At 42.6% G+C, this 12,959-nt stretch overlaps 1 protein-coding gene across 4 annotated transcripts in view; it reads right to left on the reverse strand.

Annotated features, from left to right (window-relative positions):
- rtkn (rhotekin) overlaps positions 1-12,959 on the reverse strand; it is a 45,950-nt gene that overhangs the window by 31,040 nt on the left and 1,951 nt on the right. Inside the window, exons 1-2 of one of the 4 annotated variants that reach the window (XM_035529772.1) lie at positions 2,182-2,724; positions 1,131-1,202 (exon numbers count right to left, since the gene is read on the reverse strand). The exons of 1 other annotated variant lie outside the window; for it this stretch is intronic. In XM_035529772.1, the coding sequence (XP_035385665.1) occupies positions 1,131-1,202; positions 2,182-2,277 (168 nt within the window). In that variant the 5' untranslated portion in view covers positions 2,278-2,724. Of the gene's footprint in view, positions 1-1,130; positions 1,203-2,181; positions 2,725-12,959 lie in introns of those variants that run through there. 2 more of the 4 variants (XM_035529778.1, XM_035529775.1) reach the window with 2 other exon arrangements.

The following is a 12,959-nucleotide window of genomic DNA, read 5'->3' on the forward strand; positions in this document are numbered from 1 at the left end:
AGACAGTCGCTCTTATCAACCATTTCCTGTTGCCATTATCCATCTTGGTAGTCTGGGAATTATGGCGTTCCAACAACAAAAGGCCACTGACACCATGGTACGTCCTCTTGGAAAGGCAAAGGTATCGCAAAGGCAAAATGAGAACAGTAAGAGTGGCAGAGCCAAGAAGGCATTGTCTCCATTCTGAAGGAGACTTGTTCAACCCTGAATGGATCAGCTGGGACGGTAAGATAAACTTTTCCTACATCACACATACCTCCTTGTCTCTACAGCACAGAGAAGTAAATTACCTTGTTGCCCAATATGTGGCTGTGCAATTTCATCCTTCATTTTGCTTTGTCAGAATACCCAAAAGAGCCGGCCTTTTCGAAAGACAAAGGCAAAGAGACAGACTCCCAGGAACAAGACAAATTTCAAATTAAATGCATTAATTATGGATTCCAACTACAATAAAAACCATCTGACTGAATTTTGAAAGGAGTTACTGAGTCAATGATAGTAAACTTCTTGTTTGGCCATAGCCATTTGGCCATAGTGCTGCCAAAGTATGAGCAAAAAATTCTTCTGAGGCTGCAGTGGGTTACATGTCTCAAGGTTGCACAAAGAGTCCCTTTTCATACCACCAGTGTGTGGAGGCAGAGCATGTGGATGACAGGGATGATTATGTCCAACCCTCGAGTCTCTGGCACAATATCTGGAGAAATGTTAACTGGCTTTATTTATTCAGACCCTGCTAACAGAGCGGTAAACAACGGAATTGGTTGTCAGTTTAAAGAAAGCACCAGTCATTAGCAATGGTCACCATCATGTCAACGCTTCTCTTTTCCTCCAGACTCGACATTAAATAGGTTATTTTTTTCATACAAAGCCTACATATGTCCACATAAGACTGGATTGAAGTTGACTGGCCAGCTGCGAATTTCCAAGCTGTAATCTTCTCTGACCCAAAAAGGAAAACTGAAAGCCTGTCATAAACACCTAATACGGGCCCAGCACCAGTATGAATGCTGCCTGATCCAAAGGGTGTCATCCTAAAGTCCTTTCTCTAATTGGGAAAAGATGACTTCAGTGTTAGACAGATGTAGGGTCACATAGTGGGTGCTTGCAGACAGCAAGATGAACAGACTGACCAGCTGGCTGCTTGGTGCGGTGTCCAGGCTGGGGCAACACCAGCATGCAGTGAAGTGTGAGCTCTGTGTGGGCTGTGAAAAAAGGTGAGAGGCCAATGGTGTTCTCACATGCAAAAACCCAATGGAGCAGAGCAGGAAAAGCCAAAGCTGGCCATCATGCATGCTTTCAGGGAGACAGTCGATACTGTTAAAACTCAGCAGCTCCAGAGCAGCAGAACAGAAAGCCAATGATGTTTTATAAGTAGATGAAGATGCCAAAAAATAGCAAAGGACTTTTATTTAAAATCCATCCACTCTAAATCAGTAAATCCAATATTCAGGCCATTGCTATAGTCATTGCTTGCCAGCAAACTTTTATTAGCATATTATTACATTTGAGAACATGGGCAGAAGATTTGTACAGATACTGTTCATTGCAAAGGTTGCAACACTACACACCACACACTGAGAAGCTCCTAAATGTTTCTTAATAGTGAAGTGAGGCTGATCAAATATATTTTGAATGGTATTACAAAAGAACAAAATTCCCAGTCAAAACAAACCAAAAATCCACTTTAACCCCCCCCCCCCACCCCCACCCCCCTTCAAACCCAAAAAACAATGCCCACAATTCCTAAAACACCAGTATATACACATACACCCAGGTCACTTCTATATTTTAGGATGCAGCTGCAGACGACAGTGCTTTAAAAAAAACAAAAAAAACCAAAACAAGAACACTAAGATCTCCCTTTTATTTACGTCTTAGCAGTACAAACCTTACCATCTTATCAAAGTGAATTCTCACAGTCCCATAACTTAGGGTAGTGGAGCTAAAGTGCTAGCGTGCAGCACCAAATTCACCGCATCAGACATCTGCCAGGGCAGACCACTGAGCTCACACCCAATAATTGGAGCGACTACGTATTATATGGATTATAAATATCGTTCGGTTGTTGTAAATGTATTTATATCACAGATTTTGACTGTAAACTATAGCCTGAAGTCATAGCCAAAATGACATAGACAGTGACAAGTGTCGACATTCATAATTCGAAATGATTATCGTTACCTGTAAGCTTAGGGCAATCTGACGAATGTATATCATGTTCAGGTCCTCCAAGATACGTAGTTTCTCCTCCATGTCTATGAGTCTGTCCATCGGCATTATCCGCGAAAGAATGAACTTTATGATTCTGAACTCTGTCCAATTTTACTTTCTCCTCCTCTTCAGTACGTATGTAAGGGGCGTTGTAATCCTGAATTAATAGCCATGTCTAAGATCCCCTCGATTAAAAACAATTTCTCCGTGAAAATACAGCAATCTCCAACGATTTCCCAAACAGCACGAACTTTCTCGCACTCTGCCAGAGACAAGCGCTCGTGTACGCTCTCGAGGATGTTTTACAGTAGAAAACCTCGATTGAAAAATACTTGACGTTCTATTTAATATGGAAGTTACAGAGTTTCCCAACACCCACACATTTTAGCCAGAAGAATGGGTTTAAGTTACTCTTTTCTTGGTGTCTTTCAGCCCTGATGTGAGAGTCGTCTGTGTTGTGGCAGGACCTCGTCACAAAAGGGCATGCCTAGTCTCTGCAGGAGCGCAAAGCAAGTGAACTGTTTTTAACACGCCTCGGAACTCGCGCTCATTCAGCGCGACACACACACACACACACACACACACACACACACACACACACACACACACACACACACACACACACACACACACACACACACACACACACACACACACAGAGAGAGAGAGATCAAAAATATGAAAAACCTACACACCGTTGTAAAAAACAGATATCAAACATATACCACACAGTTAGAATCAGATGGGCATTTAACCTACATCAAAAGAAAAATCTATTTGCAAATATATTGATAAAAGAAGCAAATGGGAGGGCGAATCGGTGGCTCCTTTATGTGCTTACAGTTGGAAGAACGTGCGAAGCCTCAACTCTAAAATGAACATTAACTAGAGAACACGAAGCCATCTGTTCCAGACACAGTGCACACAATGCAAGCAGACTGTCGACTAATGATCAACTTGTCGGGACATTTAATAACAGAATGTTAAAAAAAACAAACAAACAAACAGTAGGCTAATACGTACGTATTGATCTGTGACAGTAAACTATTAATTTTCTTTTGATAACGTCAATACCCATCTTTGGTGAGGAGTAATACGCACCACCATATAGTATGTATCAATCTTTAATCATTAAAACGTAAGAATTCAGACAAGTTGGCTACAGCAACCTGGGTGCACGAGGAAAATAAACTGAAATTTTGCAGCAATGGGACGCTCTTTCATGCATAGTAGGACTGAACACTGGTCGAAAATAAAACGTAAAACGCCTTCCTACGGCCCTTCAGACTGCCTTCCTATGGCAACGTGCAGACTGTGAATCAAAACATAAAACCCCTTCCAAAGGCCATATGCCTCAAAACACACAGCCTTAACTTATTAAAAAGCCAAACGTGTTGTGTTGGATTTCTATCAAATATGAAAGTCTGACCCAATGTGTCCAATTACCTGCTGGATATAGTGCTGGGATCTCTAGAGGATACCTCTGTCATCTTGCGTACTGACTACAGGACTGCCAGCTCAAACACCATTAAAATACGAGTTGGCTCCCTCAAAAATACCTCACATAGTCTGCACAAACAGCCACTAATCACGTGCACTCCAGTATTCCTGACAAACTGTCCATCTCTGACATCAACCTCCGACCAATTTTCATATGTTAGGCAAAGTGTGAGCCAAATTAGAGACAATGGCTATAAATTACAAATTTTGGAAGTAAAGAAGACCTAACCCAGACCTATCATTTCTGCTTTCCTCTCCCTGTCCCCGCACCAGACGTTCAAATGGCTAACGCGGTATGTGGACGCCAAGCCGGGAGCACTAAGAGGAGATTGATGAGCCTCCTGGATCCTCCAGGATCCTCCAGGAGATGGCAAGAAAAATAAGTTAGAAAAGGAGGACCCAGTGCAAGCGGTATTCACTGTTTGTGTAAATATAGTAGACATTTGGGGACTGAGTCCTGTATTTGCGAGTGGAACCCAGTAGACCACTGGGGCCGTGAATCAGGGTCGACATTCTTAAAAAAAAAAACACGAGGCAGTTCTCAAGAGTTACAAGAGCCATTGTTGTTCACAACAAATACATGGTCTTGTGTGGACTGTTATCCTGTTCCCGAAACAATAGTTTACGTATATGGTGAGCACTATGAAAAAATTGCTCCCACTTTCTATTTGTTAGGGAAAAGTCTGGATAAAAGCCTTGTTTGAGCATACTTCATAACCTTTAGTAATAGGCTATGTATGTAGACAGGACTGCATCAAAACAAAATCTAATATATGATCAAAGACAAACAACTGAAAATGATATACCTAAAGAACATCTGCATAATTTAATCCTTTAAGCATATCATCAGTGAGGATTAAAAGGATTAAATAACATGTGACCTATTGTGCCACTTAGCCTACAGCACGCTGTCTGGCCTAACTACAAAGCTATATCCAAACAAGAAAAGCACGGAGCACCATGCAGTCTCGGAAATAACCATAGCAGATGAACATTGGTGCAAAACAGCTATTATCCAAATTGCAGGGTACGCAAGAAGGCCGCCCCTTTGCAGTGCAACGCTCTGCAGCATCACATCTGCACCCGTCACTGACAGACCAAGTGAACCCTACAGTCAGTGTTGTCTCATCCAGCTGCCAGGTTATGAGTCCTACCAGACAAGGCATGTAACCGAACATGACACACAAGTGAGAAATATCCTCGGTGTGATTCAGAGCTGTTGCGATTTCAGCTCACCTTTGCTATACCATTTGCCCACCCATGAGCTAATCATCTCCTTCTCTACCATGCTGATTCATGCTGCAGAACGAGACGGCAGCCTGTTTGTGTCACACGGGGAGGGTGCAGCCGTAAAGCAGCTAAAAACACTTGCACGGGCAACAACCTGTACGAAAAGCAGAGGAGAACCAACATTCTTGAGGGAAACCTCTTAAGGGGTGCATAAAGCCACCACTGCAGAAGGAGGAGCGAGGAAAATTCACAATACTTGGCAGGTCTTTTTTCCTGAACGGATATGGGGTAGCATATAGGGGAAGGCTTCCTTTTTCCCAAACAGGAGGAAGGGAACAGAGAGGAGTCAGGGCAGTTTAGGTGGCACAATAAAGGAATGTTGAAGGGTGGGGTAAGGAAATGCCACGCTGGAGGAATAATGTGACCATAACACTTCGAGCTCCGGGTACACTTGGAAGTACTGTGGGGGACTGGTGGAGAACACACTATGTTCTACTTGCATGGGCTTATTTTCTGGATGAATAACTTCGAGACTGAGATTTAGACGTTCTCCTAAATTGCACGCCCGCGCAAAACATATACAGCCAACGCGTCACTGATAATCTGGAAGGTAAATTGTTTAGCCCACCCTTGTGTTTAGGTAGCCATTAGCCATAGTGTTTGGGCTTGGTGCTCCTGGGACTGCAGCTGCGCTAAGGCACATCTGTGCAACAAAACAGATGGGGCAAGACCCTGGCTCGGCACGCCCCCAAGCCACTACAAAGGGCCACTACTGCTACCATGGCCAGCCCCATCTGTAACCTGAGCCACATGCAGCCAGAGGAGAGAAAGCACGCGCACACACACACACACACACACACACACACACACACACACACACACACACACACACACACGAAAAGAAAATGAATTATTTTTTTCAGGACTGGCTCTAGCTAAGCTAGGTAAGTGCAGGAAAAGTGAAAGAGTGAGTATGAGAGACAGAGTAAAAAAGAGAGAGGCATAGCTGGAGCACCACAGACACCTGTTTCATCTTATGACATCAGCGTTCACTCCTGTGGGCACAGGGATCAAAAAAGTGTCGAAACTCTGCCGCTGATGACTCAAAATTCATCTGTGTTGAAAGATTTAAAGGAGTGCACTGTGATATATGGCCAGCAGATGTCTGACCCAAAACACACACACACACACACATACAAGAAACGGATGACGCAGAAAACGTAAGCGGTGTATACTCTATAACAATGTACCAAACACACTGTACTCTACTCCTCAAGCAGCCGCTTCCTCAAACCTCACTTTAACCCATTAGCTGATGCTGGACAATATCTCTCATCGTAGTGAATGCTATTTTAGGCTGATCTCCTCTAACCTGGTGAAAAATCTAGGGGTGGAAACATTTCCCACACATTTGAAGGTCCGTGAGCATATCATTTTTTGGCCATGTGGGACCTCTAAGCATCTGTAGCTGGGCCTGGTGTCTGCGACATGGTAACAGGCTCCACATGGCTGGGCTCTCTCTCCTCCAGAGACCATCCATCTCCCAGCCAGCTGCAGCACGTGTGAGATGGTGCCGCTCCCACGAGCTCTCAACCGCCACGAATCCGTTTCTCTGTATGCTAAAACCTTCCCCGTCCCCTCTCGCGCTCTCGCACAGACACAGATGGGCTGTTTCGTTTCACAATAGGGTAGCCAGATGTCCGTTATTAGGTTAGGCAGTCCAGTTTTTCTGTCCTTCGTCCGGTGAAACGCCTGAAATGACACCTTTTTTGTCATCCTTCTGGAGTGAACTGGTGGTTGCTTTCTATTGATCAGCAGGATTTTAGTATGGTATGTCATTGGGTCACATACAGGCCAAAGAGAACACTTGTATTTCACTAGTTTAACAGATCACCTCGTACCTCACCTTCCGGCTAACCGCAGAAAGTCTCCATTCTAAATGATATTCAATTAGGACATTTGCAATGGTGTGAAAATACCAAAAAGAAAAATGACAAGAGTTCTGAGTGTCCAGCAAATTTTCCTTTCAAAGGGGAGAAAAGATGATTTTCATGCCTTCTGTACACTATGCCAAACCTAAATACTACAAATAGGCAGCCATGTTTGATGAGTAAAACCTTCATTTATATGAATGATTTCTAGATCAGTTTGGTCAGCTCTGTTAACTAGCTGGTTAGGTTATGGTTTTAATTATGTGTGTTGTAGTGTCATATCTCCGTCCCATATATCTCCCCCTTTTAGGGATTATTAAAGTGGCCGCCATATTGTACAAGTCTAACTGATTTGAACGACAGCCTTATCCTTTCACAGAATTAATGCTCTTTTGTTCTCTAAAGGGTTATGATTGCACAAGCCAGTACGATCCAGTGGAAATACTCTACTTCAGTAAATGAGTGATAAGTAAAGAGCTTTAGTTTACAATGTCAACAAGCAACTTTTCACGCGATACTTACTTACAGGTTAGGCATACGTTTGAGAGCCCTTTACAGTGCAACAGGTCCCTCTTGTGGACACATCGCCTGGTATGGTGGCATCCGCTCTTGAGTTTAAGCGCGAGTTGACGACACGCGCACAGACCATGAATAAAGCTTTAAGTGCGTAAGATAATAAAATCAGCTACAAACCGCGATAACTTAAAGTAACGAGTCATATAAAGCCCCTGAACGCAGCGCCAGAACTACAGCAGTGATGGCGCCAGTGTTTTAACGACTCGTTTCTGTGATGTTTTCTTTCCAGCAGTTGCTCCAGGAGCGAAGCCGCACTCACGACGGGCGCGTATGGAAACGCTGCACTCCACTGAGGGGAGTGCTGAAGGGTAAAACCAGCATGATGTCAACCAGCTTTGTTCACTGACTGACGTTGTTCAATGACAAAATGACGTTTGTTCACTGACAAAAATAACATCTGTAACCGCAGGGTCAGGAATATGTCTGGGGGGTAGGAAAAAAATCCTGAAATTAGCGATATAAAAAATATAAAGAAAGAATGAAGAAGACAGCAAAAAATACATTAAAAAGCAGGTTTATGACACCAATAAGCTATATTAATGTTTTTTAGAGTTTTTATTAATACTGTTACACAGACAAACAGCACAGTTGTTTCACCTCAAAATTAATAAACTGTTAGGCAACCGCATCAACAGAGTAAGCAATGACATCATTTTCACAGTCCTCTCTCACCCAACCAGAGGAGGACATGCACTGCATACCTTAATCAGGCATTGAGTCAAGACTTGCTGTGTTCTTCCTCTACATTATTTAGGTCAATTCACAATTTCCCCACTTCACACTTCATATGTGCATTTGCTTTATAATCGACTGACAAATTATGTGACTTAAATGAGCAGCACTGTATCAGGACCGTGTTTTAGGCTCGAAGAACGCGAAGAACCAACTCCTTGTGTGAAGAAGAGAAGGGGAGAGGTGTGAATTTCATCATGCGATGTAATCATCCTGGCTGAAAGCCCAGAAGCCTTACCCTGCCAGATTAAAGAACAGTGCAAAGCCACAGTGGGAGATTCTAATAATACACATACATAGCATGGAGTGGTAAAATATTAATAGTGCAACCTATTCCATTAATATATTTTCCACCCATAAAGGTGTCCAAAACGTAGAACAATAATGAATGTTTTGAATTGGTTTGATTAGTGTACTCAAATCAAGCATGGCCCCAGAGACATTACATTGTTACTGATGCCATTTTAAAATAGGGGACTTTTTTTCTTTGAGAACTGGCTCCAAAACAACCATGAGATGGAAATATTTAACTAAACAGGTGAGGAAAAGGCATCACATAAGGACAGTCTGCGGTGTTGACTTGTGTTTATTTATTAGCCTGTTCTCTCAGTAGTCAGCACATAAGTCAATATGGCAAACATAACCTAGGCCCAGGGCACGTTGGAGTGTATAAGAGACACCTAACTCTGGGGAGATACTCCCCAGATTAAATATTACAAGAAACAGACACACTGGTCAGTTAGTTTTATTACGGGGAATTCTTCACTTGTTTCCTCAAAACTGTGGCTGTTATTTAACAAAAACCAATTAGGCTAACTAAGCTGATCCAGCCCTTTAAATAAATGGAGAGACTAAGTGTATGAAATGCTTGAGACAATGAAACTGACACACTGTTATTAACAACCTGTCAGAAATCCTGCAAAATTCTTTTAGTGGGATCCTCAAACATAGACAGGGCAGGCGGCTACAAACAAAAGACCACCATTCAAGGGAAATGTTAACAAATGCCATGCATTCTTTTAAACTGTGAACACACAAATCTGTACCCTGTGGCCACGACTCTAGTAACTACGCTGAAGTAAATGACATGGAATAATTACAGGTTGCCACTCACTCACTGTGCAAGGTCAATAGAATGTTGGCCCAGCTAGGTCAAACGCAGCAGACCACAAGCGGCTGACTAACCAAGCAGGTCAACAGGTGAGAGAAAAAAAATCCCTGAAACGGTACCAATAAAAGCAGTGTCTTATTAGGGAAAATAGGCTAACTACACGGTGGTTTGGGGCATACGTTAAAGTGTGACAAGTGAAGGGGGAGATAGGGAGATTTACGTCAGAGCTGTTTTTAGCACCCAGAGTCCATGTTGTGTGGGGTATCGGAATGGTCTAAATGTTACAAAACAGAAGTAGACAATGTTCAGGCTGTAAGCGCTAGTGATTTTTCCTGACTTGTCCTTGGTCAGGTACACGGCATCTGCGAAAGAGATTGCAACACGCAAGAGCGAAGCAGGGTTTGCTTACAGAAATGTGGCTGAATAATAGCAATTGCGCCACCGTTATGAATTCAAGATGTGTAATAGTTTGGACAGGGTCCAGCAGTGACGTGGCGTAACAGGGCACGGCGGTTGTGGCCGTAGTTCCTGTCAAAGAAGCATCCCGTTGTTATAGAGGGAATAATAGCATACTTTGGCAGACACTAGGTCCCAAGTCTGGTGGCATGACACACAGATGACTAAAAGGCAGATGAAGTGAAAAAATGTATTGTAAAGGGATACGGCGGCTGAGTGAAGTCAGGAATGAAGGTTTCATTATATTTGAACCCTCAGCTTTCACCACTCATGGATTGTTTAACTTATATTAACTCATATTTAATCAGAAATCTTGGTACTATTAGCTATTGGTTAGCTAGCAATAAAAACCCTTTAGCAATAATGTTGTTAATGTAACCCCTAGGTATGCATCACTAAACACACTACTAACACCATGGCTTCGGTAAACTCACAACAAATTCAGCCATTTTTAAGTTAATTGTGAAAAGAGTCATACTAAATAGGGCAGATTAAATGAGAGCATGCCATTATGTATTGAATGAGTCATTTCCTGCTTCAGGCAGTGGCTTGTGAGTGCAAATTAATCTTCTTCAGTCAAGACAGTTTTGTTTCCAGAGGCTCTTAACTGTTAAAGGTGCGCTTCATCTAGAGAGGGTAATCTGGCTAACAATGAAAGAAAACGCTGGGAGAGTTACTAGAAGAACCATTCTCATCGACCCCCTGCTGGCTTGTGTTACCCACACTAGCATTTAGAATTGAGGCACTCCCTTAAATATTGTGTGTGTGTGTGTGTGTGTGTGTGTGTGTGTGTGTGTGTGTGTGTGTGTGTGTGTGTGTTGGCATGAGAGGACACTGTCTTAGTCCTTTATGTCTTAGGAGGGATTTATTAATGTAGTAGCCAAGAGGATGATACAATGCATTTGATCTTGAAAAGTTATTCAGACCTTACTTTGAAACATTATAGTGAACTAAATCAAGTTTTTCTGTAAGTTTGTCATTATCTAGAGCTAACTTCTTAGCAGAACCGTATCTTTATCAATTTGATACAATACACCACTTAAACAGACCTTGCATTAGTCTATATGAAACTGAACACATTAGTGATTGTACTCTGGCAAAGAAAGACATTAAATCACACTTTTCATATCATCCCAAAAGTCTGTTACTTCAGAAAGCTGGCTAGATCAGTACAGTATAGTAGTCTCAGTACAGTATTCTCACAAACTGCTAATCTTAATGTGATGAATGACATTAAAAAAGCTTATGAACAGAAACTGACATTAAGAGTAACAGCAATGACTGTGTGACCAGCATGTCCATTTTGCACTGGCCAGATAAAAGACAGTGGCGCTCCACATCACCATGTCTTTGGTGCGCTGTAGAGGAGTTGAGTCTAATAGCCATTGCATTGCAATTATGAATAGCTAACAGCAAATATGGAGAACTGAGGCTGTATTCATGTCTAAAGGGAAGACACTGCTAAAACTGTTGTCAGCAAATCAATGGGGCAAGGTCACAACAGTACACATGCCTGGTTCTAATAGTCTCCCATAACTGAGCACTGAGGCAAACAACAAGCCAAAGTCATTCTTTGATGTGTAGTTCCATTGGCTTAACGGAAGGCATATTTTGACAGAGACAGTCCCACTGACACAGCATCTTCCTTGGTATTGGACCCAAATATTTGATGCGCTAACAAATCTTCTGCACCTCTTTAATGGAATGTTTCATATGCTATACAATCACAGGATGTTGTCCTCATTTCCATAAAGCTTGGGTCCATGGCTTTTGCTGAGACCTTCACACTTTTGCTTCCTCCTAAACCAAATGCCAGTCCACCTCTTTCCTGATCAACTGCTCTGGCATTGAGCAGTGCCTTGCATACGAAGAGCACCTTTAAAAAAAGCAAGTCTGTCTTAGACACCATGTGTAGATAAGTCGCCTTAGGTCTTTGGTATTCTGAGATGTTCTGCCGGGACTCAGGGTTCCTTCAGCTGAAATCCCAGAGCGTCCAATATGGTGTGGGCCCCAGCACTGAGTGATTGCCCATTGTTTTCCAGGGCCTGGAGGGTCTCCCTCAGGCCAAAAGGAAAGTTTTTGCATTCCTAGCTGCTGCCGACTCCCTCAAGCTGGTGATGCTGTCACTATTACCATCTAAGCAAATCTATAACTTCACAATACACAGGGACAACTATGTTTACAGATCAGTGTTGTAAGTGTTGAGATTCAGGACTCAAAAAACATACAGAGCAAGTTGTTCATATTAAGCCAGAAAGCCAGTGTACTCAAAAACAACAGTTTACAAAAAACTTCCAACAGTTTCAGCCAGACCACATGAAGCACTTCCATATGGCACATTCCTGTGGTGGAGACCACTGTAGACAACACGTGTCTCAGCACTAGAGCAGCAACAAACATCCCTGCAGAAGCATCAGGAAATGTGGGAAAGAGCTTAATGCACAAAACTGGAGAAGCTATCAGTGAAAAGAAGGACGCCATACACAAATGGGAAAGAACACGGCTACTGTGCTTATCCGTGCAAACAAAACAAGTCTATAGAACACCAACATTAAACTGTTGGGTTGTCAGAATACATAAAACTTTAACGGAAGGTTTACTGGCAACGTTGTCAGTAGCTAATGGGGTTTTAAGCAAATATACAAAGATGTGCAGTCTACATCCATACATATGCCTATATTCTGCGGACTGGTTTGAAAACTGCAGGCTGTGGGAGTGTGAATGAATGGGTGTGTCTGTTGCTCAGCTGCCTAGGTCCAACCACTTCCTTCACAGTAGTCCAGAACAAGTCTTCAGCCAGCATGGTTTCACTGACCTCATACTAAACGGAGGAAGAAAAATAATGCCTCCAAAAATCTACCCAGACAAAATAGCTTGAGTTGGTATGGTACTCTGTATTACCATCATGTAGTCCACTATCACAGCACAGGCATACTAAATATGGCAGACTACAAAAATATCTTCCACATCAGACACAGCGGTTTTGCTTAGTAAAACCAAAAGCCAACTGGGAATTGCTCAAGCTCACTGTACAGTAAATACCTATGTAATATGGTTGAAAAATTGTGGCATTGGAAAGGAAAAGAAGTGAAGAAGTGAAATGTAGATACTGCTCGACATGCCGAAGCCTTGCTGGGTGGCATGACAGCATAATAGAGGTGACCAAGGAGTAAGATCATGGGGAGACAGAGGCATGCAGAATGCAGAAACAC

This window comes from Electrophorus electricus, chromosome 9, assembly GCF_013358815.1.
Source record: "Electrophorus electricus isolate fEleEle1 chromosome 9, fEleEle1.pri, whole genome shotgun sequence".
Classification (NCBI taxonomy): Eukaryota; Metazoa; Chordata; class Actinopteri; order Gymnotiformes; family Gymnotidae; genus Electrophorus; species Electrophorus electricus.